The 25123-nt window shown below is 33.8% G+C and overlaps 2 protein-coding genes across 6 annotated transcripts; one reads left to right on the top strand and one right to left on the bottom strand.

Annotated features, from left to right (window-relative positions):
• On the bottom strand, positions 7159–9013 carry LOC18612715 (cytochrome P450 CYP82D47). The gene is made up of 2 exons (XM_018118712.1): positions 8031–9013; positions 7159–7925 (listed from the first exon to the last, which is right to left on the bottom strand). Exons 1-2 carry the CDS (start codon positions 8877–8879, stop codon positions 7299–7301), a joined length of 1476 nt encoding a protein of 491 aa, XP_017974201.1. The 5' UTR covers positions 8880–9013; the 3' UTR covers positions 7159–7298.
• On the top strand, positions 12939–14831 carry LOC18612713. 5 transcript variants are annotated; one of them, XR_001927383.1, is made up of 5 exons: positions 12939–13375; positions 13474–13600; positions 13703–14004; positions 14145–14259; positions 14339–14831. XR_001927383.1 is itself a non-coding variant. In XM_018119017.1 (2 exons), exons 1-2 carry the CDS (start codon positions 14002–14004, stop codon positions 14717–14719), a joined length of 384 nt encoding a protein of 127 aa, XP_017974506.1. In that variant the 5' UTR covers positions 13612–14001; the 3' UTR covers positions 14720–14831. The 5 variants fall into 5 exon arrangements, 1 of the variants encoding a protein (XP_017974506.1); XR_001927384.1 differs by having other exon boundaries at positions 13694–14004; positions 14145–14252; XR_001927382.1 differs by having other exon boundaries at positions 13694–14004; positions 14141–14259.

Here is a 25123-nt window from a genome sequence, read left to right as displayed (position 1 = left end):
CGAAGGAGTATAGTTTGTGACAGTTGGTATCAAAGCAAAGGCGAGACGTGCTAAGCTAAAGAGTAAACATGGTGACCATGCGGAGTTCACTAGAGAACCATTTAAAGATTGATGAGCTAAAAGTTACGGTGGCCACAGTATAAGTTCAAATAGTCCTACGTGAGCGAATGATCAAATTGAGATAGTCTAGCAATAACTATTCGAGATGATTAGTGCCCTGAGTGATGAGACCAGGGATAAGTTGAGCACTCTTCAAAGCGAGAATTGAAAGCTCAGTTAAATCTTTTGTTTATTGCTACAGGTAATACCAGTGCAAACTTAGGCGATCGAGGTAAAATGGCCAAAATGCCAAAGCCCAAGAGATACGAGGGGCCAAAGATGTTAAAGAGTTAGAGAACTTCCTTTTTAATATGGAGTAGTATTTTTGAGCTGTGTGCACAGAGTTGAAAGGGGACAAAGTGGCGATGGCTTCAGTTTATCTTGTTGGGGATGTAAAGTTATAGTGGAGTTTCAAATTCATTAATGGTAAGTGCTGCATCAACACTTGGGCGGACCTCAAGCAAAAACTGAAGAACTAGTTTTTCCTTGAGAATGTTGAGTATATGGCACAACAAAAGTCGCAAAAGTTATCACAAACAAGATCAATGCAGGAGTTTGTGAGGAACTTCTCTACTCTAATGCTAGATATCAGGGATAAGATTGATTGAAAATTATAGACTATTTTATTTCCTCGAGGGTCTAAAACCATGCGCGAAGACAAAGTTACAACGATATAAGGTACAAGATGTGACTTCAACGATGACAACTACCAAGCGCCTTACTGATTATAATGAAAATTCGAACAAAAGGAATGACCTTCCATCCAAGACCAGCAACTCTAGTTCAAACAGTGAGATGAAATTTTGAGAGTTAGCAGACCCTCTAATGGGGGAGGTGGTAGAAAACTACTTACTAGAGACTCACCCCAACTGAGAACAAACAAGTCAAGGAACCCCAATTAGAAGAGATGAAGAATGAGCCCCAACCAGGTTTAATATATATAGGGGTGTTGTTAAATGAGAAAAGAACCAAAACCATGCTCGACATGGGGGCCTTAGACACCTTCATCACCACGAGAGAGGCAAAGAGATGCGATCCCAAAGTTGAGAAAGACTTTAGGTAGATGAAAGTAGTCAACTCACCAGCATCAGCTATTATAGGGAACTCCAAAGACCAAAAGCTTAAGATTGATTCTTGGGAGGGGAAGGTGAACATGACTATAGCCATTATAGCCACTATATATGACTTTGATTTTGTCTTAGGCTTGGATTTTATGCTGAAAGCACAGGCCATCCTTTTTCCTACTGCGAGTTGTTTAATGTTTTTCAAGGAACAACCATGCGTGATATCAACTACAATTCTACCCAAAAGTGGGAATAAGAGTGGGAATGAGATTATATTAACTATTCAGTTCAAGAAAAGGATCAAGAAAGAAGTGTCTTCCTATGTGACCATGCCCATCTATAAAAATGAAGATAGTACAAATCTAACACTAGAGGGAGTGAAGCTAGTTTTAGAAAAATTTCAAGATATGATGCCAGAACAACTACCTAAGCTCTTACCACCTTGCCAAGCTATTGATCATGAGATAGAATTACTCTTAAGCATCAAGCCGCTTGCAAAAAAGGCATACAAGATGGCTCCTCTAGAGTTAGTTTAAACAAACTGATTCAAGCCAAATTCATCCAACCATCTAAGACACCATTTGGGGCCCTAGTACTTTTTCAAAAAAAGCAAGATGGGAGTTTACGGTTGAGTGTGGATTACCACACGCTAAACAAAGTCACAGTCAAGAATAAATATCCAATTCCCCTTACAACATCTTTTGGACTAGTTGAGTCATGCAAACTACTTCTCCAAATTAGATTTCAAATGAGGTTACCATTAAATAAGAGTTGTCAAGGGAGATGAACCGAAAGCCACTTGCGTGACACGATATGGTGCATTCGAATTTCTTGTTATGCCTTTAAGACTAACCAATGCTCTTGCCACCTTTTGTACATTGATGAATCAGGTCTTCCAATGGTTATCTGGACAAGTTCGTGGTGATCTACTTGAATGATATCGTGGTGTACAATTCAACCTTGGAGAAGCATCAAAGGCACTTACGGCAAGTCTTGCAAAGGTTACATGACAACTAGTTGTATGTGAAAAAAGGGAAATATGTATTCGTGCAAACTTGAATTTAGTTTCTTAACCACATAATCGAACAAGGGCATATCCGGATGGATATGCAAAAGGTAAAGGCTATCAAAGAATGGGCCACCCTTAAGAATACAACTAAGCTTCATTCATTCATAAGGCTAGCCAATTATTATTGAAAATTTGTGGAAGGATATTCAAAAAGGATTGTAGTACTCACAGAAATGCTGGAAAAAGGGCAAAAATGGAGTTAGACTCGACAGTTCCAAGTAGTTTTCGAATGCCTAAAAGATGTGATGATGACAAACCTTGTTTTAGCACTCCCTGATACTAAAAAGCCCTTTGAGGTATAGACAGATGCACCAAACTTTGCCCTTGGAGGAGTGTTGTTATAAGAAGGACATACAGTTGCATTTAAAAGTCGTAAGTTGAATTAAGCTAAGAGAAGATACATGGCATAAGAGAAAGAACTACGAGTAGTGATTCACTATTTACGAGCCTGACGACACTACTTGCTAGGATCACAATTCATAGTTAAGACCAACAACACTATCGTAAGTCACTTCCTCACCTAATAACAACTTATAGCTAAGCAGGTAAGATGGTAAGAGTTCTTGGTTGAGTTTGATTTCTCTTTCGAGCACAAAGTCAGAAAGACGAATCTTGTGGTAGACATCCTTAGCAAGAAGGGCAAATTCATAACTCTTAAGCTGATTGCACTAATGATAGCCAGCAAAATAACCATAGATATCCATAATCTTATTGAAGAAAACTTGCATTAAGATCCCTAAGCAATCGCCATTTTGAAGTTGGTGGAGAATGAAAAGTCAAAATGCTTTTGGGTGAAAAATGGACTCCTAATGACCATGCATATTTGTTCCAAGAGCAAGAAAGTTGAGGTAGAAATTGATACAGGAATGTTATGACACCCCTTGGGTAGGATATCTTAGCTGGTAGTGGACCATTGCACTATTGAAACAAGGTTACTATTAGTTTTATATGGGCTAGGATGCGAAGGATTATACCAAGACATGCCTCATTTGCCAACAAGACAAAGTAGACAGACAAAGATTGACAAGAATGCTTGAACCTTTACCAGTACCAACCAAATCGTGGAAAAGTATTTCTCTGGACTTCATAGTAAGACTTCCCAAGTAAGAGATATGACAGTCATCTTGGTAGTGGTGTACCATTTCTCAAAGTACACGATGTTTATCCCGATGCAGAAGTTTGGTTCCATAGAAGAAATGGCTCACTCTATTTCATGTGGTAAAATATTAAGGTGTTACTAAGAACATTATTAGTGATAAGGATCTAAGGTTTACCGCTTTCTTCTAGAATGAGTTTTTCAAGCTATTGGGGTCAGACCTCAACATCTCTTTTAGTTATCAACAGAAAACAGATGGCCAGACAACGCTTCAATGGGTTGCTAAAAGAATATTTATGACACTTTGTACAAGCGAACTAGAAGAATTAGCCCAACCTGCTAAATATGGCTCAACTATGTTTCAATCCACAAAAAAGCTCAGCCACTAATAAAACCTCTTTCAAAGTCATCACTAAATAGCAACTCAGACTTTCCCTTACCTCAGTAGAATCATATAGCGAGAAGAGTCATGAGCGTTTAACTTTGCTAACGAGTGGAGACAAAACACTGAAATCGTCAAAGCCTATTTAGAGAAAGCCTCTAGCATGAAAAAGTGGGCAAATAAAGGTTGAAAGGAGCAACACTTTAAGATGGGAGACCTAATGCTAGTGAAGTTGGCACTCGAACAACTTCAATTCTTAAGGAAAAGAAATAAAGACTAATGCGAAAGTATGAAAGGCTAGTACTGATTATGGCAAAGGTGGGAAGACTTCCTACAAGATTGATCCACCCAAGTGGATAAAATTATACGTTATGTTTCACATCAACAACTTCAAGCCGTTCCATGTAGATCCAACAGATGCAAGTAAAACTCAAGCCACTAGAATCGCCATTGGCACTAAGCCACCATCATAACGTAGAGTAAAGGAGATTTTGGCAAGGAAGATGACGATAATAAACCGACGACCAGCATAAGAGTACTTACGGAGATGGGAAGGTTTGGGGCTAAATGAAATCACCTATGAAAAAGAAGTCAATCTTCGCACCTTCAAGCAAAAGATTAAAAAATTCCAAGACAACCAATCAACGAGGACATCTACAGATTGAGTAAGGGAGGATGTCATAAGCCAACCTTGTATAGGGCCATGACAAGGTAGAATTCCCTAGGAGTTTAAGTCTTTTGTACTTCCAAGGGAGATGACCCCTTTCAAACATTGTAATGGCACTTGGTGACATTTATAGAAATTCTTGTTAAGTCTTTAAGGGGAAAACTCTTTAGGAAAAAGGCGTCCCCATCTCAAGCATTGTAATGGCTATTGGTGAAATACTTCTAAAATATCATAAACTTTTTATAGGGGTGAGCAATCGGTGGATTGTTAGGCTTCCTCATTGGTAAATATATTTTTATAGCGAATCATCTAGGCTGCTCTTATAGCTTGATGATGGCGTGTCTTGGTCGCTTTGTATTCATTTTCATATTAATAAACATTTTCCTTTATGTGGCTTCAATGGTTGCATATATGGCATTTGGTATGCCTTATTATTTTGATGTGCATTGCCTTAGTCTAATTTGTTGCTATTGTTGATGTTTTATCAGATATAAATGAGTTATTAATTGGCTTGTGTGGAAGCGTCCACTCAAGTGATGTAGAAACTATCGCATACTTAAGCGATTGAGCATAGTTTGTGACACTAAGCATATAGAGATAAAATATTTGATAACTAAAAAATTTATAGAAAAAGGATGACATTTTAGTAAAGTATATTTATATTGATGATATGATAGTTGATCGTTTGACCAAGTGACAGTGCCCTGTCAATATCAAAAAACATATTTTGACATGAGCATTAAGGAGTTTATTAATGAACTTGGTTAGTGGGAGGATTTGACATTGTTTTGTACTTTGTGCACAATTGTTTGGAATACATCATTGATGATATGTATGGATTTATTATGAACAATGATTATTTAATAATATTTAGTGCATGTTTGGCCTAGCTTTTTTTCAGCTTATCTACCTCTTAAAAGTAAAAGCCAAGCCAAACATGATTTTTTGAGAAGTTCTTAAAAAAAAAGTATCTTTTTTTTTAAGAACAAAATTTTTTAAAAAAGAGCTTAAAAAAAAGCTCCAATGAGGAGCTTTTTCTTCTCTTCTTTTAAAAATATAAGAGAATTTTTATTCCAAAAATATCCTCATTTATTAAAAATAATTACAATATTACCTTCTCAAAAAAAATACCTTCTATGATAATTTTAACAAAAATTATAACTTATAAAAAAAACTTATAAAAAGAAATTCACCAAACAACTTTAACTTAATTTTAAAAGTTATTATTTTTCATAAGAGCTTCATAATAACTTTTAAGTTAGAAAAAAGCCAGGCCAAACAGGCTTTTAGTCGTAAAGATTTTATGTATGTATATACATATTTACATATATGCAAACTTAAGACATGTGTTAGTCTTAAGCATAGGTTGGGGCCTAAATTTACGGCCTTAAGAGTATGTCTTTGACACATAAAGTATATCTTGAGATATTTAAGGCAGACATACAGGTTTACTGAATAAATCAAGTATTTCTCTTGCAAGCATTGGCTACATAAAGCAGAGAATAAAGTGACTAACAAAAGAATACAACACATGAATATAGATCATTAAGGAAGTGTTGTTAATCATTGCTACACTACCATATTGAGTTAGTATCGATAAGATTGAGTGGTATATGTGATTATAGTTAGTGTTATATCTTTGTAGACGTAGTTGTTGCTATTTTTCTATATCACAAAATTTTGTTGAATAGAACGGTTCTTGGAGTAGTCTCAAGATCAATTTGTTTTCAAAATTGGGCCTATAAAGTTTTTGGTTGTCTTAGCTTATGTCAATTTCAAGAAATTTGTTTTTAAAATTTAAATTTAAATAATGTAGTCCAAGTGAGAGATTGTTAGATTTTCTAGTTAAATCCTTGTGTGGACTTACATTATTTATTTTTGTATTTTATCAAATAGGCTAAGATGATTTGATCTTGATAAGGGGACAATTTTATAGTCCCTATTATGATCTAATAAAGTGGTCTAGAGTTTAATGTTATAAGTGGGTTTAAAAGTGTAGGCCTATATGAGAAACCTTAAATCCTATGATGGGTGAGAGTAGTGATTCACTATATAAAAGTAAGGTTAGGTCCCCTCTCTTGTGAACAATGACACAAAGATCTCACCCATTAGAGAGTCATAAAGAAAAAGAGAGGAAGATCCTAGTGCACTGAATACCACCAGTTAATCTGGTCAGTGTTATTTCCGTTAGTAAACTATGGATCATGGATCATAAATAAGATACGCTCTACGTTCTAAATTCCTACTATATTAGATCTTGAATTAATATAAATCATTTATACATAAAGTTTTTCAGTTATTCCTTCCATAGTAATGGACTACTTTTTTTTGAATTCTATGTTTATAATGAAAGTAAATTTATTGTATTACCCTCGTATTGAAGTACTTGATATGTTTTTTAGTCTTTAAATTGAATTAGTTTGAATGCTCACAGGTCATGATTTCTTAGAATGCATTTGCAATTGCATATTGCAAAGTGCTTAAAGAGATTACAAGGGCAAACAAAAGAGATATAGAAGGTAGGAAATAATAATAAAACGAAGACAAGTCAAGAATTCTGTTGTAAAACATTGGGCTAAGGTATATGGCTAGTAGAGTAGAGAGCTGCTGCTGAAGCTGGGAAGTCAGGCACTTAGTTACCCTTACCATAGGCAAATGTCATTACTATAACTCTTTCGCATTCAGAGCACAGGCCAAGATATATACATAATGCATGATTACAAAGTGGCCTGCATATTATGTACCAAAAAAAAAGAATAGCCTGCATATATTATTCTGACAATCCGGCTAGCCACAGAACAAAGAAAGGAAAGGGGCAACACTACCCTGCTTTATTCATATATTACATCAGTCGCATCATAATATTAGCAGTGCATATCTAAGAGGCTTGATATTAACTATTGGATGATATTACGTTACACCTAGAGTTGATAAAGATGATCGGGAAGGCGAGGAGTGAGGACAAGTTGAAGAGGAGTTGCCTTGGACATGGTGCCTCCTGGCTCTTTAGTCATATCCACTGGAGCATTTAAGGGTGTTGCTAAATCAAATCCTTGAAGCAAGCGAGCAATTGTCAAGCGTATCACTTGCAATGCCCAACTCATCCCTGGGCAAGATCGTCTACCAGAACCAAAAGGAATCAGCTCAAAATGTTGGCCCAGAATATCCACGTTTTGATAGCTTGTGAGAAATCTTTCGGGCTCAAACTCCTCAGGATTCGACCAAGTTCGTGGGTCTCGTTGCAACTTCCATACATTCACAAACAAACGAGTGCCCTTTGGAATGTGGTAGCCGCTAATACGACAATATTCCATTGCCTGATGGGGAACTGATAGAGGTGCTGCTGGATACAGGCGAAATGTTTCCTTAATAATGGCCTGGAGATAGACTAATTTCTCAATATCACAGTCCTCCACCCATCTATCTCTACCGATTTTGAGGTCTAGCTCTTCTTGAGCACGCTTCATGGCATTTCTATTGTTCATCAAGTTGGACAAAATCCACGTCAACGTAAGGGATGTCGAGTCACTACCTGCTGAGATTAAAACCTAATATAATTAACAAGGTAAATTAGCTAGGATCAGGATGGTTATTAATAAATTGAAATTTATGATTTGCGAACATATGAAGACTCAAGAGTCAAAATAGCATACCGTTACTGTTGCCTTGATAATCGTTTCTCGTGTATGGCCAAACATGGAATCATCCTCTATTGCAGATAGCAGCACGTCGATGAAGTCTTGATTGTTTTTTGCTCCAATTTTAAACCTCCTTAATTTATGTTCATCAACCCAACTTTCAATAAGAGAGTCCATCTCTTTCGAAATACGCTTCATAGATTTGACTTGATGGCCCCAGAAATCAATCCATTTTAAAAATGGAACTACTTCCGAGAGGGCAGTAACACCTAGCAAGTACGAAAATTCTTTGATAAGCTTCATGGCACGTTGTGCTTCCTTATCGTTTTCACCATCAGCATCTGAGAAATATCTCGTCCCTGCAATTGTTCTTAGCATCATATTCAAGTTCAGAACTTCAAGCCTTTGACTAATCGAGATCTTTTGATTTGGACTCTGCTCGCTTTTCTTGCAAAAGAAGCACAAATTTTTTATAAATGCATCCACCTCTGATACTCGAACATGCGTTAATGTCGCTAGCCTATGGACAGACAGAAGTTCAAGCACGGCTAGCTTACGCATCTGACGCCAATATGCTCCATCAGGGGCAAACCCAAAGCCTGCATGGTCGTAAGCAAGGTATGTTCCTGCATTCGATCTTGGGCGATTGGCTAAGATCTTGTCGTTAGTGGTGAAACACTCCTTAACTGCCTCATGATTGGAAACGATAAGGGTGCGGTATATGCCAATTCGGATTGTGAAGACAGGTCCATATTTATCTGCCATTGCCGCAAGGGTTCGGGCAAGTGTTACAGTAAGATTGTACAATATTAGCAATCCCAAGAAGCCTGCAACGACTGCTGGTAGATAAGAGGACACATCCATGATAAGATAGGGCTAAATTACAGTAAGTTTATTAGTGGATTTGAAAATTTTTCGAGCGCAGCAGGCGAAGAAGTGAAAAACAGTCTAGCGGCAGGACTGTAGCTTGAAGTACAAGACAGAAGAGAACCTGGACCTTTTCCATAGAAAATAGTATGATCACTAGATCAAGGTCGGATTGCTAGACGACAGTCGCTGCTATTTTTGCTATAAAAGAAAATTCAATTTTGACTTTGTAAGTTGCAACAGCCCTTTTGCTTCTGCTTATTTGCAAAGCTTTGCATAGTTGCGTGACTAGAGGCGAGTGTTCAATGGCTGTTCTAAGAAAGGTTGGCTTCTCTCTTGCGATACCGGCAGCACTCACCACACCTCCTCTACTGGCAATACAGAGTTAAGCTTAGAAGCCCCTTAAAGTTCTAAATCAATTTCTGATTTAAAAAGAAGAAATTGATCAGAAAAAATAAAATATAAGAGATTAAACAATGAGTAAATATATATATATATATCGGAGTTGTAAAAGCTTCTAGAGATCGTAAAAGCCATGATGACTACAGGGAAAATGAATGAAGGAAGAAGCGACAAAGAGAGATGGGTTTTGACGGAGAAACCAAGATAAAGATAAGGGGTGAGGGAGCTTGGAACACATAGAAGTGGGTGGATCGATGGAGCAGAAGAATGCGAAAGGTTGCTATGATGAAAGACATTATCAGGAAAAAAAAAACGAATTTAAAATATATTACGATAATGCCATTTTGTAAAGCTCAATAACTATTGATATGCACCTATCAACATAAACCTTATTTTAATTATACTTGTAATTTACAGATGCAAAAGCAGTATGGATCTTATTGGGTGTTGGATGATTAGGTGTATTTTTAAGTGCTATCTAACGTGTATTCCAACTCAGGTGACTTGTGAAACTGCTTTAAGATATTACCTAAGAATAAAATGAATTAATTTTTTTTATATTTAAAAGAAGGGGATATGAACCCTATTTGTTTTAAGTGGAAGATCATGCATTAATTAATAAACCAAATGCTTGCATGTATAAAATAAATTATTACAGAAAAAAATAATGTTTCATTGATCTACTTTCAATTAATAATTTTTAGATATTTTAATCAAGATTAAGATAGGGTTAAAAGAGGATTATTTCAATAGCAGTGCATGTATAATATTAATCTTTCATATTAAAAATATATGACGTGGAATTTTTTTATTGGTGTTTAAAAAGTTCACTTTTAAGATTATTTTAATTCAATTTAAACTAAAAAATAATTAGAAAAAGAAAAGTTGAGAGAGAGAGAGAGAGAGAGAGTAAAATAAAACAAAAGGCAATATGTGAGAGAAGAAATTACTTCATTTTTGAATATAAGTGAAATTATTATTATATATATAAAATTATGGGAAATAACTAATTTAGAAATAAAAGTAATTGAGGAAAAGAAATACATGAAAAAAATAAGGTAAGAAAATAGTATTAAATTAAGTTTAAAATTAAAAATTAGTGATATTTTTTGTTAGGTAAATTCCAGAGAGAGAGGGTGAGAATTAACCATGTAAATGTTGAAGTAATATATATGGTACACAATTCTCACTATTTGTAAACAATTAGAATTGATAATTATGTTTAATTAAAAAGTCTTACTAGAAACAGAAAAAACTCTTGATGAAAATGATTACCACCTGCATACTTTGCTGTGTCACTACTAGTGTTGGAAAAAAAAGGGGAGATACGCACTTTATCTGGAAATGAATGTTAGTTTTTGTCCTTTGGAAGTCAACATTGCATTTCAGTCATGATCGTTGTTACTTTAAATACTTTTAGCAATTTAATTTCTTTAAAAGAACAAAATTGAAAACCTTTTGATTTGAACTTTTTAATGGATTATCTAAATATTTCAATTAATAAAAAATTTAAAACAAATTTGACCATTTGCCATTTACATAAAAGTTGCAGGGAGGAAAAAGAAATGAACATCGAGGCAGTGTTACAGTAAAGCCTATGCAGTTTAAAATTATAAGTACTTAGAATTGATAATGAAGAACTAATGCCTAGCTAATTAAGAAGCCAGAGTTGGGCAAAAAAAGAAAAGGGTAGAGGCAAAACAAGTATAAGTTTACAGGAAAATATTTAATATATTGACAGCACATAATTTTTATATATTATCAAGTCATCAATTTTGACATATCATTAATGAAGAATTATTTTGAAAGAAATAAAAAATTGATATTAAAATTTAATCTCGTTTTGAAGCTTTATCAATTTTTTCTTTCCTTCAAAATAATATTTCATTAATAAGATATCAATATTTAATGGTATGAAGTTATACATTGTTAATACATCAAATATTAATTCTAAATTTAATGGTGGTGAAATGATCCATTGTAACTCCCTGCCTAGAATTGTTATATGGGTGGAATGCTAATGCTGCTAGTATAGCTTTCTTGCTGTCATGGTGGGTGCGCGAGCCTTAGTATCGCACAGCTCTTATCCACCAAAAAACGACAAAACAAAAAACAAATCCTATAGTGATTGATTAAAAGCTGTAATATCCTACGTTTTCTCTCACAAGATAATAAACCATCACTACAGGAAAAACACTTTTTACTGATGGAACTGATTATGATGGAATATCAACCGATTACCGACAGAACAAGATTGTGAGATATATCGACGAAATATTTCAATGAAATAAATTCTATCGATATTTCGTTGATAATATAATGACGCATATGAATAATAACATGATGGGAAATTTAATAGTTACCGACCACCTAGCCGATGGGCTATGTGGTTAATAACTTGGTTAGGCAATGGTAACATTACAGATAGATATGCCAACAGAATTTTCGTCGGTATTAATTTTTAGACTACCAATGGAGGTGTCTGTCGACATATCCTTTGGTAATGCATATTTAAAATTCACACATGGGATTTTTCCCAATTTACCTTATTTTAATTACCAACGGAACCATCCGTCAATAATCTTAATAAAATCCCCACTCAAGATTTTTCTTCTCATTTTACCCTTTACAGTTTTCTCTCTCTGTTTTGTTCTCTCTCTTCACTCTTCGATTTCTCTTATCTCCCTTCTACTCTCGCTTCACCCCATCCGAGCACCCCCTCCCATCCATTGGTGACCAACCCATATCGACCGCTGCTGGACTTAATGCCCCACCCCATCATCTTCTTTTGACTGGTCGGCCACGGTTGAGCCGCCCCTGCCGCTGCCCCTACCTCAGCCGGGAAAATCTTCTCTTTCTTTTGGTGCTTACAATCCCCCATTAATTTGTGGTTTTAATTGATTTAATATTTGAGGATTTTGTTGTTTGAATATTTGAGGTTTTGGTTGTTGTGGATTTAAGGTTTAATTGCCAATTTTTGCCATATTATTGTTTGATTGAATTGGATTATTTGGTTTGTAATGAAATGAAAAAAAAAAAGTGATTATTTGTTATTTGAGGTTTTGCTATTGTTCTGGGGCTTGATAATTTGTTTTTGTTGGCTTTTTGCTGTTGATTTGTTAGAGTTTAGCTGTTTATTATATAGTTGTTGGCAAAGAGAATTCAATTGAAAAAAATGCTGGTTTAGGCTTTAGTTATTTACAAATAATTAGGGCATAATTAAATCTAGTGATTAATTAAGCAAGATAGAAATACTTTTTACTAATCAAATGGATTAAGCAAATTAATTATTAAGCAATGAACTACATAAGTAATATTATTTAACTTAAAAAATATTTAAATTAATGACTAATTAAAGGTGTTAATAACGTAGTTAAATGATTAAGTTAATTAACTAATGTAATGTATTAATTATAAGTATTAGTCAGCAATCAAATAATTAAATTTGCCAACTGAAGATAATTAAAAATTATTTAAATTTATTAAGGTTTATAGGGAAATAGTTAAATAATTTAACTAACGAAATGAATAAAATTTTTTAGTAATTAAGCAATTAACAAAATTAGTAATAATATTGAATTTTAAAAATATTTAAATTAATGACTAAAGGTGTTAATAATGTATTTAAATGATTAAGTTAATTAAGTAATGTAATGTATTAATTATAAGTATTAGTCATTAGTCAAATTAATAATAAAATTAGCTAATTGAAGATAATTAAAAATTATTTAAATTAATTAAGGTTTTGACATGGTTGTGGTGAGAAACAAGTCAAAGGAAGGCCTTCGAAGATAGGACAATACTTGTAGCACTAACCTTTCGAGTGCCCGACCTCCTTTATCGCTACCTCCACCACAGTCGACACCCTTACTATTGCATCCTCCCTCTAGACGAAGGACTCCCATTACTCCAATAATAGATATTGAGGTATAGTCAAAGGAGGAGGTACTAAGATTGAGAACCCCCACTACTCCAGACAATGATATTGCGTCCAATATCATGTCGCAGTCTAAGGGTTAAAGGTTGAGTCTTGGCTTGCCGACTCTGACGCATCCGGACCGACAAATATTACTACATCCTCTCAGAGATAGGTAATTTCCTCTACTCAAATTTATATCATTAATTATATACACTCAATATTTAGTTAATTAAGTAATGCATTTTACTAACCAATAAGTCTATTTTCTAGTACTTCCAAGGAGATTGGCGTTACTCTCATAATTGCAAGGATTATCAAGAATAACTTCAGTGGGCTTTAGCATACATAAAGGCAAGTTCCTTCGAAGCATAAGGATAACATGTGGTGAAAATTCAAAGTAATGTAAAGATATAGTATATATTATTTTATCATAATTTTTTGTACTTAAATAGTTTTTTCCTGTAAGAATCTTTCACATGGGTTGTTGTAGAAATGACAGAGGTGAAGTCCATATGGGAGAAAATTTGCAAGGATCATCTTAAGGACCTATTAGCGGATAAGCACGATTAGGCGAAGAGAGAAACGGGTGGCCTTGACGTTGATCTCGTATTAACGAAGGGTAAAGCGTGACCGTGGATCATAACTGAGGTATGGGACCAACTTATTGATCAAGTATGGTCAATGTCGGAGTGGCAAGCATGATCATGCAAGGCAAAGCAAAACCACCTCACCAAAAAGGATAGTAGTGTGGCAAAACATATAAGTGGTTCTTTACCTTTCGCCTTTTACCATAAAAGGATGGTACGTGCTTTTATTTTGATAGATATGTATATTACATAAATGATTCAATTTAATAATATAATTTTTTATGCTAATTAACGATTGTGATTCTTTTAATGATGTGTATATATATTTTTTTCTCCTTTTATGCTTACAGGAAGAGGAAAAAAAGCGACAAGTTACATTCTCTGACCTCTTCAAATACACTCACAAACGACAAAAGGGTGCTGAGGGATTTATGGACAACAAGTCCAAGATTGCTTCTATAAGTAATACGTATGTTTATATATATTCGATATATATGTTGCTTACCAATTAAATATCTTAAGAATTTTACTTGCTTTTTTTTTTGTAGGAATCATACACTTCGGCAATAGTGAAGAAGTATGGTGCGGAGCCGTCGAGCCAACTGGACTTTGATCCAAAGGCATGGATCAAGCCCATTGGAAGGTTGATGAGTACTTGGACTAACATAAACAGATTTGGCACTCGAGTCCTTTCTTTGAGACTTCTGGCTACAACCATGACGTCTAAGTCTGCTTGTGGACCAAATGATGCATCACCTCCTATGTCGACTCCCGTGCCTGAGCGCAAAGGATATCAACAATTGCTTAGCAATGTGACGACCTTGATGACAGGTTTAACTGATATTAAGGGTTTGTTGATGGATGTAATTGGATCAAGGAGATCGCAGCCTCAGCCAGACGAGTTTGGGCCTTTGCAACCTCCACCATAACAATAGCCACACCCACCCTTTCAATGAGATTTGTAAACAGAATATTTAGATTATTATTTGATTTTTACAGTTGAATATTTTTATTAATAACAATTTCTATTAGATTTTCATATTTTCTATATGCTTATTTGTTTGTTATACGTTTACTTTATCAATAACAACATCATATCAAAATTTTATTACAAACAAGACAAATTTAATTCTCAAAACCAAAAAAAAAAAACTTGCACTATTTGTATTACCAATGGAATTGTCGATGGAGTTCATTTATTAGTGACAAATTTCATCAGTTACTGATGGAATTACCGATAGAGTTCATACTCAATAACAACGGATTAATGATGGAATTATTGATGAAGTTCATACGTAATAACGACAGATTATAGACGAAATTGGACACTACCAACGAATACGGCTTGTGACTTCAAAGTTGGTTTTGTTGATAATTTGTCAATAATTTGTCAGCAATTCTATTCGTAATTACCAACAAAATTTTCGACAAATCATATTCCATCATTAATTACAAACAAATATTACCAATGAATTTCAACTAGTGCCGACAAATAGTTTACTAACAGAACCAACTCTTTGCCGATGGAACTAGTCCACAAAAATTTTGATCAACAATTTAACGATGAAAAATTCCATTACCATCGACATCTTTTCCATCGCTAAATCAGTCAGTGAAGCATGATACCTATGGAATATTATGTATTACTGACGAAACTTTCCATCAATGATACCTTTTGTTTTTGTAGTGAATTTATCAAAACAATTTTCCACAATTAAACAAAATCAATAATGAAAATGATGATATATTCAAGTGCAGAGTTTTAGTCTCCATAGGTTTATGATTTCTCTAAAATCATGCAATTTGTAACATTTATCACACTTAAATTAATTTTACATAATCAAGATTTGTTAATAGAGCTCAAAAAAGAATTATGCAACCAAGATTTTCAATCAAAGATACAAACAACTTTTAGAAAGTAAGCTAAATCAAATAATCTCAAGTGAAATTCTTAAATTTGAAAGCATAAAGAGGTTTTTGAAAAAGAAGTCACCCATTTTCATTTTATATGTCTAGAGAGCATTTGATTCTCAATTTATTCATCCTTGTTTTAGTACACTTGATATCTTATCTCTTTTTGCCTCTTAGAGCTAACAAGAATAACTACTCAAAAGTGGTTAGACCTACAAGATTGAGACCAAGCTTTGTTACCAATTGTTAGAAGTGTTATTTCAATGAATAAGTGGCAAGAATATCCAAGGGGGGTTGGGCAAATTGGACTATAAAAAAAATGAAAAATGAAAATAGAGTGCCTATAGTCTACTATGATTGTATCTTGTCTTTATAAACACTTTTCAAAATTATTTAATCAAGTCTATGATCTACTACACAAACTCAATTGTCAATCCTAGTGCAGAATAGCAATTTTTAAGTTTGAATTGAAGAATAACAATTCAAGAACAATATTTCAAGAAATCTATTCAACAATAGATAGACAAATAGTGATGGTTGAAAAAGGTTTAAAAAAGAGCCAAATTAATATGTGAAGAATATAAATCAAAACACAAGCAATTTATGAAGTGGGCCTTTTTAAACAAAATGCAACAAATCAAAGCAAAAATAAAATTGAATACATTAGGTAAAAATTAAACCTTTTTTAAAATGGATTTCGTACTTGTGTTAAAATCAAAGTAAGTGATTTTTTTAAAGTAGAATTTCAACAATGAATCATAAAGCATAAATGTAAATCAAGAAACAAGGATTTTATAATGGTTCAGCTCTCTCAAATGCTTACATCCACTCTTTTGGCTCACTAAGGAATTTCTAACCCACTAAAAGGATTCCTACCTTTTTAATAGGATGAAGCGGTAACCTTCACAATGGCTTTTCCACAAGATCAAGCAATAACTCTTACAACAGCTTTTCAAGAGATCAAGTGATAACCCATGGTTTTTAACATGCTCAACCTCAAGCCCATACAATGGCTTTTCCAAGATCAACCATAACCCTTACACTAACTTTTCAAGGCTAAGTTAGAACCTTTACAAGAATAGCAAGAATGCCTTTTAAAAGTAGATTTTGCTAAATGGGTACAATGAAGGAAGAATGTCTAACATTGGGTATAAAGATAAAATGTAAAGATAAGAGTGAAAGCATAAGAAAATTTTAGCTTCAAGAAGGCTTGGTTTCTCTCATTTTCTTTCAAGACTTTGATCCTCAAGAGTTTTGGTTGTCTTCTTTCTTCTTCCTCACTTTGAAATGTTTTCAAATGGTCCTTTTTATAGTTAAATAAGTCTTAGAGCCATTGGAGGTGATTATAGCAAGAAACTAGCCATTTTCCTTTTGAATTTTGTGTCTAACAACCATCTATAGTGAAGTATGATGTTCTCTAGTCGATCCATTTCCAAAAATCTTGTATTTTTAAAGTCTGGCTTGGTGTGGTCGACTATGGCTTCATCAAGGTCAATTATAGCTTCTTAATTTTTCAAATTTGTAAATGTTCTACCTCAAGGTTGACTATAGAGCTTATAGGGTTGACTATGGCTATCTCTTTTTAAGTTTCCTTGTCCATTCTTACTCATTCTTCCATAAGATCGACTTGCCTTGTTCTAGGATCAATTGGAGTTTGTTTCTTCAAGATTCCTTGACATTTTAGCATGTAAATTTGGCCATATCTTCCTTGTGATCAAATGTTGAGTGATGACTAAGTTTCTTGACTTAAAGCATGCTTGGTGTAATGTAGATTGATGATCTTTGAATGCTTTGAGATAAACTTCACAATTTGAGAACCTATCTTGCAACTTTAACATCTCAAAGGTAAATGTTAAAGGGATCATAAATAGAACACTTTTAAGTAAATTTAACACTCATACAATTAAGTCATTCAAGTTGGTAGACATTTATAGAACAAGTGTATTGTTGGCTCCATTAGTTTTTGATGATAATAAAATATTCTCATTCATTTGTGTCTAATATTTGTACTTGAGTGTGCAAGACAAGAATTGTATGCCAATGATAAATAAATTATTCCAAGGGACATATCAAAAATTATATATATAGGAAGCCACAATTGATCAACAAAACAGAAGCTCCTTGGTTGAATAATAAAGAGTTAGCTAGCTAAAATTCAAATCAGAAGTTGGTGGGCTCAAGAGTATTGAGAAACAGAAAAGACTTAGTCAACCAAGAAATGGGTTAGTCGACTAAGAGTCCACTACCAGAAATCTAGACTTCAAGACAGAACTAACTTAATTGACCAAGAAGTAAGTTAGTAGACTAAGAGCCTACTGTCAGAAATCTAGACTTCAAGATAGAAATAACGTAATCGACTAAGAAGGAAGTTAGTTGACTAAGTGCTCACTGCTAGAAATTAGGATCTGAAAACAGAAACAACTTAGTCAACTAAAAGTGCAGTTAATCAACTAAGATCATTCTGTCAAAAAATTTGAATTGAGCACTAGAAGACAGATTAACAGTCAAAACTGCCACCAAACTATTTCCAACAGTCAAAAACTGCCTAACACCTATCAAAGCTGATTTTTCAAGTATTTAAGAGGCTCCTAACGGCTAGAAATAAAATTAAGACTTCCAAGTCCAAAAAAAGCTAAAAAACTAGCAAAAACTCTCTTCACTTCACTTTTATCTTTGTATTTGAGATAAGCACTTCACTTTGTATCACTTAGATAAAGTCAGTGATCATAGGTACACATTTATTTCTCTTCTCCTTGTATGCTTGGAGTGTACGAGACACTCTAAGGGATTTATTCAAGCTTGAATTGCTTGATTGGGTGTATAGGTTCTAACTTAGCCTAGACAAGTTAGTTGTTGGGTTTTGGTTGATCCCGATAAAAACCATTCTGAAAGGTTTTGGCTGAGCCTAGTAAAAGCCATTATAAAAGCTTGGTGAAAGCTTGTGAAGTTCACCATTCATAGTGATATTATTTAGAAAATCCTTGGTTGAACAATCAAGGTAGTGGATGTAGGTCTTTGACCGAACCATTATAAATTCTTGTGTGATTATCTGCTCTGTTTTTAGTTTTTCATTCTTCTTTAAATCTTTATTTTATCTTGCAATTGTCCTCAATTAGAAGTCAATTTTAGTAAGAGCCAAAAAGTACTAGTCATCCCCCCTCTAGCACATTTACTTGGGACTAACAAGTGGTATAAGAGCAAGTTTCCTGTTCTTAAGGTCTAAACCTTTTGGGAAGATCCAAATGGCTCTTCAAAAATCAATAGTGGCTGAGGGACAATCAACAAACAAACCACCTCTGTTTGATGGCTCAAATTACCCATATTGGAGTACTAAGATGTCAATATACATTAGAGTAATAGATTATGAGATGTGAGATGTTATAACTGATGGTCCCTTTATTCCTTCAACCTTAAATATTGTAACCAACGAGATGATTCCTAAACCAACGTCTAAATGGACCGAAGCCAAAACCAAAAGAGTCCAAAACAACTTTAAGGTAATCAATACACTGCATTGTGCTTTAACTCCCACTGGATTCAATAAAATGTCAAGCTGTACCACAACTAAACAAGTGTAGGATAAACTTAGAATTATTCATGAAAGGACTTCACAAGTCAAGGAGTCCAAGATAGCCCTCTTAACCCACAATTATGAGATGTTTAAGATGGAGCCTAGTGAAGATATTACCAGCATATTAGATAGATTCACAAACATCACAAACAAATTAAGTTAGCTAGGTAAACCAATTCCTGAGCATGAAATCATTAAAGACTTCTTAGAAGCCTACCAAAAAATTAAAAGCCAAAGGTGACTGCCATCCGTGAAGCTAAGGACTTAAATGTTATAACCTTGGATGAAATTTGTGGTTCTCTTCTCACTTACGAGCTGGAACTCAAGGAAGAGGAAGACAAAAGAGAAGCAAAGGAAAAGAAGAAAAGTATTACCTTAAAAGCTAGTATCCTTGAAGAAGAATTGGATAGTTTAGCTTGTGATGATGATGAGGAGCTAGCTATGGTTGCAAGAAGGTTCAGACAACTTATGGGCTGAAGAAACCGAAGATTGGCTATAAGAGGGTATAGAAGAGATCAAGGCTTTTCATGGAAAACCAAAAATAAAAATGAGTCTAACAAGAAGGAAGAGCTTATATGCTTTGAATGCAAGAAGCTAGGACACTTCAGGTCTGCATGCCGCATGCTGAAGGAGGAAACTCCAAAGATAAATAGAAAATCAAAGAAGGCAATGTTGGTTGCTACTTGGTCAAATAGTGATACTTCAAGTTCTGATGATGATGAAGAAAAAGCTGAAGAAATAGCTAATTTGAAGAAGAAAAAGCTGAAGAAAGAGCTAATCTATGTCTGATGGCAAGGGATGATGAATCCGAGGTATCTTCATCCCCTTGTGATATTTCAATTGATAAATTACAAGAGGAGTATGAATGTCTTTATGATGAATTTGAGAAACTTGCATCAAAATATAAAACTTTGAAAAGAAAAACCGCATCTCTTGAGACTGATTTGCAAAAGATAAAACATGACTTCAATTTTGTTTTTAAGCAAAGAAATTTTTTGCAAATTGAATTAGAGTATTCAAAAATAGATTTTGAAACTCTAAAATTAGAATCGGAAAACAAAACTAAATCCTTGCAAAAGGTAATTAAAGAAAATGCTGATCTTAAAAGTTTGAAGAAAGAAACATCAAGGAGGAACACATACTTTAAGAAAAATTTTGATAATACCTCATCTAGATGTTACAATTGTGGAAAAATTGGACATTTATCTTATGACTGCTATAGGGATAGAAGCATGTAGAAAACAAGAAAAATTTGGGTTCCAAAAAGATCCTATATTGCAGCAAAGCTTCAAGAACCCATCAAAGTATGGGTACCTATTAAGAAAAACTAAAAATCTGTTTTGTAGGTTGAGTTGAATCTAAAAGACACATGTTCAATAGCTCAACTAAAGGAGAAATAATCATGGTTTATGGATAGTAGCTGCTTAAGGCACATAACTGGAAATGAAATGATGTTTGCTCAGTTGGACAAGAAAAAAAGAGGTACTATTTCTTTTCGTGATGATTCAAAAGGTAGAATTTGTGGTATTGGAACCGTTGGTAAGAACTCTCAAGCTCGAATTAGTCATGTGTTGCTAGTTAAAAGTTTAAAACACAATTTATTGAGTATCAGCCAACTATGTGATAAAGGTTTTAAGGTATGCTTTGACTCAAATAAATGTGAAGTGATAGATATAAGTACTAACAAAGTTTCATTTATAGAAAAAAGAATTAAGAATATGTATGTTATATTTCTTGAAGATCTTGAGGTGAATTGTGAAACATGTCTTATAGCAAATGTTGAAAATGATGGCCGGTTATGGCATAGGAGACTTGGACATGTGAGCATGCATACCATCTCAAAATTGATAAGAAAGAATTTGGTTATAGAATTGATTGAACTTAAATTTGAATATGATCAAATTTGTTATGCATGTCAACTAGGAAAACAAGTTAGAACATCATTCAAAAGTAAGAAAAATAAGTCAAGCTCTAGACCATTAGAATTGCTACACATTGATCTATTTGGGTCAATTAATACAACTAGTCTAGGAGGAAAATCATATGGCTTTGTGATAGTTGATGACTACTCTTGGTATACTTGGGTCTACTTCCTTGCTCATAAGAATGATGCACTACCAACATTTATAAATCATTGTAGGAAAGCTGAAAATGAAAAAAAACTTGTCATAGTTAGTATTATGAGTGATCATGATAGTGAGTTTGAAGGAGATGAGTTTGAAAATTTTTGCAATGAAAAGGGGTTGGATCATAATTTTTCTGCACCTAGAACACCTAGCAAAATGGAGTTGTAGAAAGGAAAAATCGAACCTTAAAAGAGATGGCTCAAACTATGCTTTGTGAGAATAATTTACCAAAATATTTTTGGGCAAAAGCTGTCAACACAGCAGCATACATGCTTAATAGAGTCTCAATTAGAGCCATGATATCGAAGACTCCATATGAACTTTACAAGGGCAGGAAACCAAATATCTCTCATCTTACGAGTTTTTGTTGTATTGAACAATGGAAAATATTATCTAGGAAAGTTTGATGCAAAGAGTGATGAGGCAATAGTTTTAGGATATACATTAAACTCAAAGGCCTACAAAGTTTTAACAAAAGGACTTTAACTGTTGAAGAATCAATTCATGTAATTTTTGATGAATCTAATGCCTTACAAAAGGAAATTCTTACTGATGAAGATGATACGGATGATCTTGATAGATAAATGGAAGAAATGAATTTAGATGACAAGAAAAACAGTGAAGAAAAGTCCCTAGGAAGAGAAACAGAACCTCCACCTTTAGAAACATTGCAAAGAACCGAAAATTAGCATAATGACCTTTCAAGAAGTTGGAGATATGTAAAAGACCATCCACAAGAACTAATCATAGAAGATATTACATAAAGTGTCAAAACTAGGAGAAGAGTTAGAAAGACATGTGAGTTTTCAGCTTTCATATCTCAAATTGAGCCTAGGAACTTTAAAAAAGCTGAAAAAGAGGAAAGCTGGGTAATGGCCACGCAAGAGGAACTTGATCAATTCAAAAGAAACCGTGTGTGGTCATTAGTCTCTAGGCCTTTAAATCACCCTATTGTTGGGACAAAATAGGTGTATAGAAATAAGGTAGATGAGCAAGGAAATGTTATTAGAAACAAAGCTAGGTTAGTGGCTCAAGGGTATAACCAAGATGAAGGAATTGACTATGATGAAACCTTTACACCGGTTGCTAGAATATAAGTAATAAGGTTGTTGCTTGCATTTGCTTGTTTTATGAACTTTAAGTTATTTCAAATGGATGTAAAAAGTGCATTTTTAAATGGTTACATTCAAAAAAAAGTATATGTTGAACAACCCCCTGTATTTAAGGACTATGAAAAACCAGATTGTGTTCAAACTTCATAAGGCTTTGTATAGACTAAAATAAGCTCCAAGAGCTTGGTATGAAAGACTTTCTAAGTTCTTAGTTGAAAAAGGTTATGTTAGAAGCAACATTGATACAACATTATTTATTAAGAGATACTTAAATGATTTAATTGTTGCTCAAATCTATGTAAATGATATTGTTTTTAGTGCAACTAATGAGACTTTATGCAAGAACTTTGCTGAAGAAATGCAAGGTTAATTTGAGATGAGCATGATGGGAGAGCTAAAATGCTTTCTTGGGCTCCAAATCAAACAAAGTGAGGAAGGATTTTCATCAGCCAAGAAAGATACATTCAAGACATGCTCAAAAAGTTTGACATGCTGAAGCTAAAGTCAATTAGCACGCCAATAAGTCCATCCACCAAACTTGAGGTTGATGAAAAGGGAAAATATGTTAATCAAAAGCTCTATAGAGGTATGATCGGATCACTACTTTATTTAATAGCCAGCATGTAAAACCCGACCCTACAAATACATGTCATGACATACATGCACTGAGTAGCATGTTATTATGCTAGGAAAACACATAAGAAAAGACGAAACCCGGTATCGTACCTAACGGTACACTTGAGTTGATTTAACCTCGAACTAGTTCAAATAGGAATTCTAGGATGAAATTTAATATTTTATAGTCCAGGAATGACTAAAAAATGATTGTTCGGAGTTCGAGAGTTCATTTGGGGTAAAATTGGAAATTTGGATGTTCAGGGGCAAAATCATCATTTTGCCACCTAATATAATAATTTGATCATGGAGTGAAATTTTTGATCAAGATTAACTATTTGGAGTATAATTTAATGATAGGAAGTGAAAAATTTTAATTCTGTGATTTATGGAGTGTAGGGGCAAAATCGTAATTTTACCACTCGAGGATAAAATTTGAGATTTTGAGAGAATTTAGATCAAATTTGACAAATTGGAGAATGGTATGAGTATAAGGGATGAAAAATATGTCTATGGGCAGTTTTTCAATTTTTTTGGCAAAAATGTAATTTTTCACTTTTACGGGGGCAAAAGTGTAAATTTCAAAAATTACTCCACCGAGACTTTGGATAAGTCTGAGAATTTTATCTAAGCTATGGATATGTGGGACAAGTGTATGGTGAAAATTTGAAAACAAATGGATGAAATTTTTAAAATGGGCCAATGGGAAAGTGACACGTGGTATTTTTTTAATGATATAATATTATTTTAATGAAAAGTCAGCCCATTTAAACCCCATTTTAAGTGCTGGCCAGCCATAACGGAGAACAAGAGAGAAAATAGAGAGGAAAGGAAGAAAAAAAGAAAAACCAAAGAGAAACAAGAAAATTCAAAGGGGAATTCGCGTTTTTTGCCCTTTTACGCGTCTAACGGTAAGATTTTTTGACTTTAGCTTGATTTCTACCTTTCTTATGCCTTTGTTTCCATTTAGCATGCTTGAGGAGAGAGATCAAAAAGTGATATCAAGGGCTGGATGAAATTCTAGGGGAGAGATTTTGGAATTTTTAGGTTTTGATTTTTAGTTAAATTGATAGTTATAGTTAGTTAAATGTGTTTAGAAATTAAATTGGGTAAGAAAGCATTAAATTTTCACAATACCCACCCTTGGCTGAATATGCATTGATGTACAATGATGATGATCTGATTTTTATTCTAAGAGAAATGAAAAGCAAATGATGAAAAATGGTTAAATGTGATAGAAAAACAAAGTAGAAAATTAACCGAGCTAATGTCCCATTTTTTGCCGAATTTTCCAAGGAAGAGAGTGAGCTGATTTTGGTGATTTTAGAGGAATATTGGCTGATAATTAATGGTTAGAAATGTTGGAGAGAGAATGGAACAATTTAGAGCTAAAATGGAGCACGTTACCAATTTATCGAGTAAAGTGCCAAAAATAAGTTAATATCCCGTTTAAGCCATTTTTGGCTATTGCATTTCATACCATGCATTAGTATAGGATTTAAGTCAAATATATAGTGATTTAGCATTAATGTGATGAATTGAGTAAATTTTTGCAATGTGTCTAAGAGGAGAGCCTTCCGGTAAAGGCAAAAAAATCGTACCCGACGAGTAGTTATCGGGGCACCTAAAAAGCAATTAGTTTGTACAAACGGTGAGAAAACCTATTATTATTGTGAATTATCTAGAGTTATTTTAAAAATGCTCTTTATGTATTTTATGAAACGAAAATGAGATTAAAACAGGATTTTTGATGTTTTAGAAATAAATGTGACAAAAAAAATATATTGTGTTGATTATGAAATTGAGTAATTGGAGGTTGTTAACTGTCTTGAAAATTATATGTTTTCCTATGAATGGCTTATGAGATATGAGTATATGTGGCTATATTTTGTAAGTGTATTGGAAAATTTATGTAAGCTGTTTTTACTATGCAGGCTAGATAAATAAATAAAAGCCACGTTATACTGTCGAAATTTTATTAAAATTGGTGGGTTAGTC

Source organism: Theobroma cacao, chromosome 1 (assembly GCF_000208745.1).
Source record: "Theobroma cacao cultivar B97-61/B2 chromosome 1, Criollo_cocoa_genome_V2, whole genome shotgun sequence".
Classification (NCBI taxonomy): domain Eukaryota; kingdom Viridiplantae; phylum Streptophyta; class Magnoliopsida; order Malvales; family Malvaceae; genus Theobroma; species Theobroma cacao.
Note: the sequence above shows the minus strand (reverse complement) of the source record. Positions and strands in the feature narration are given on the sequence as shown.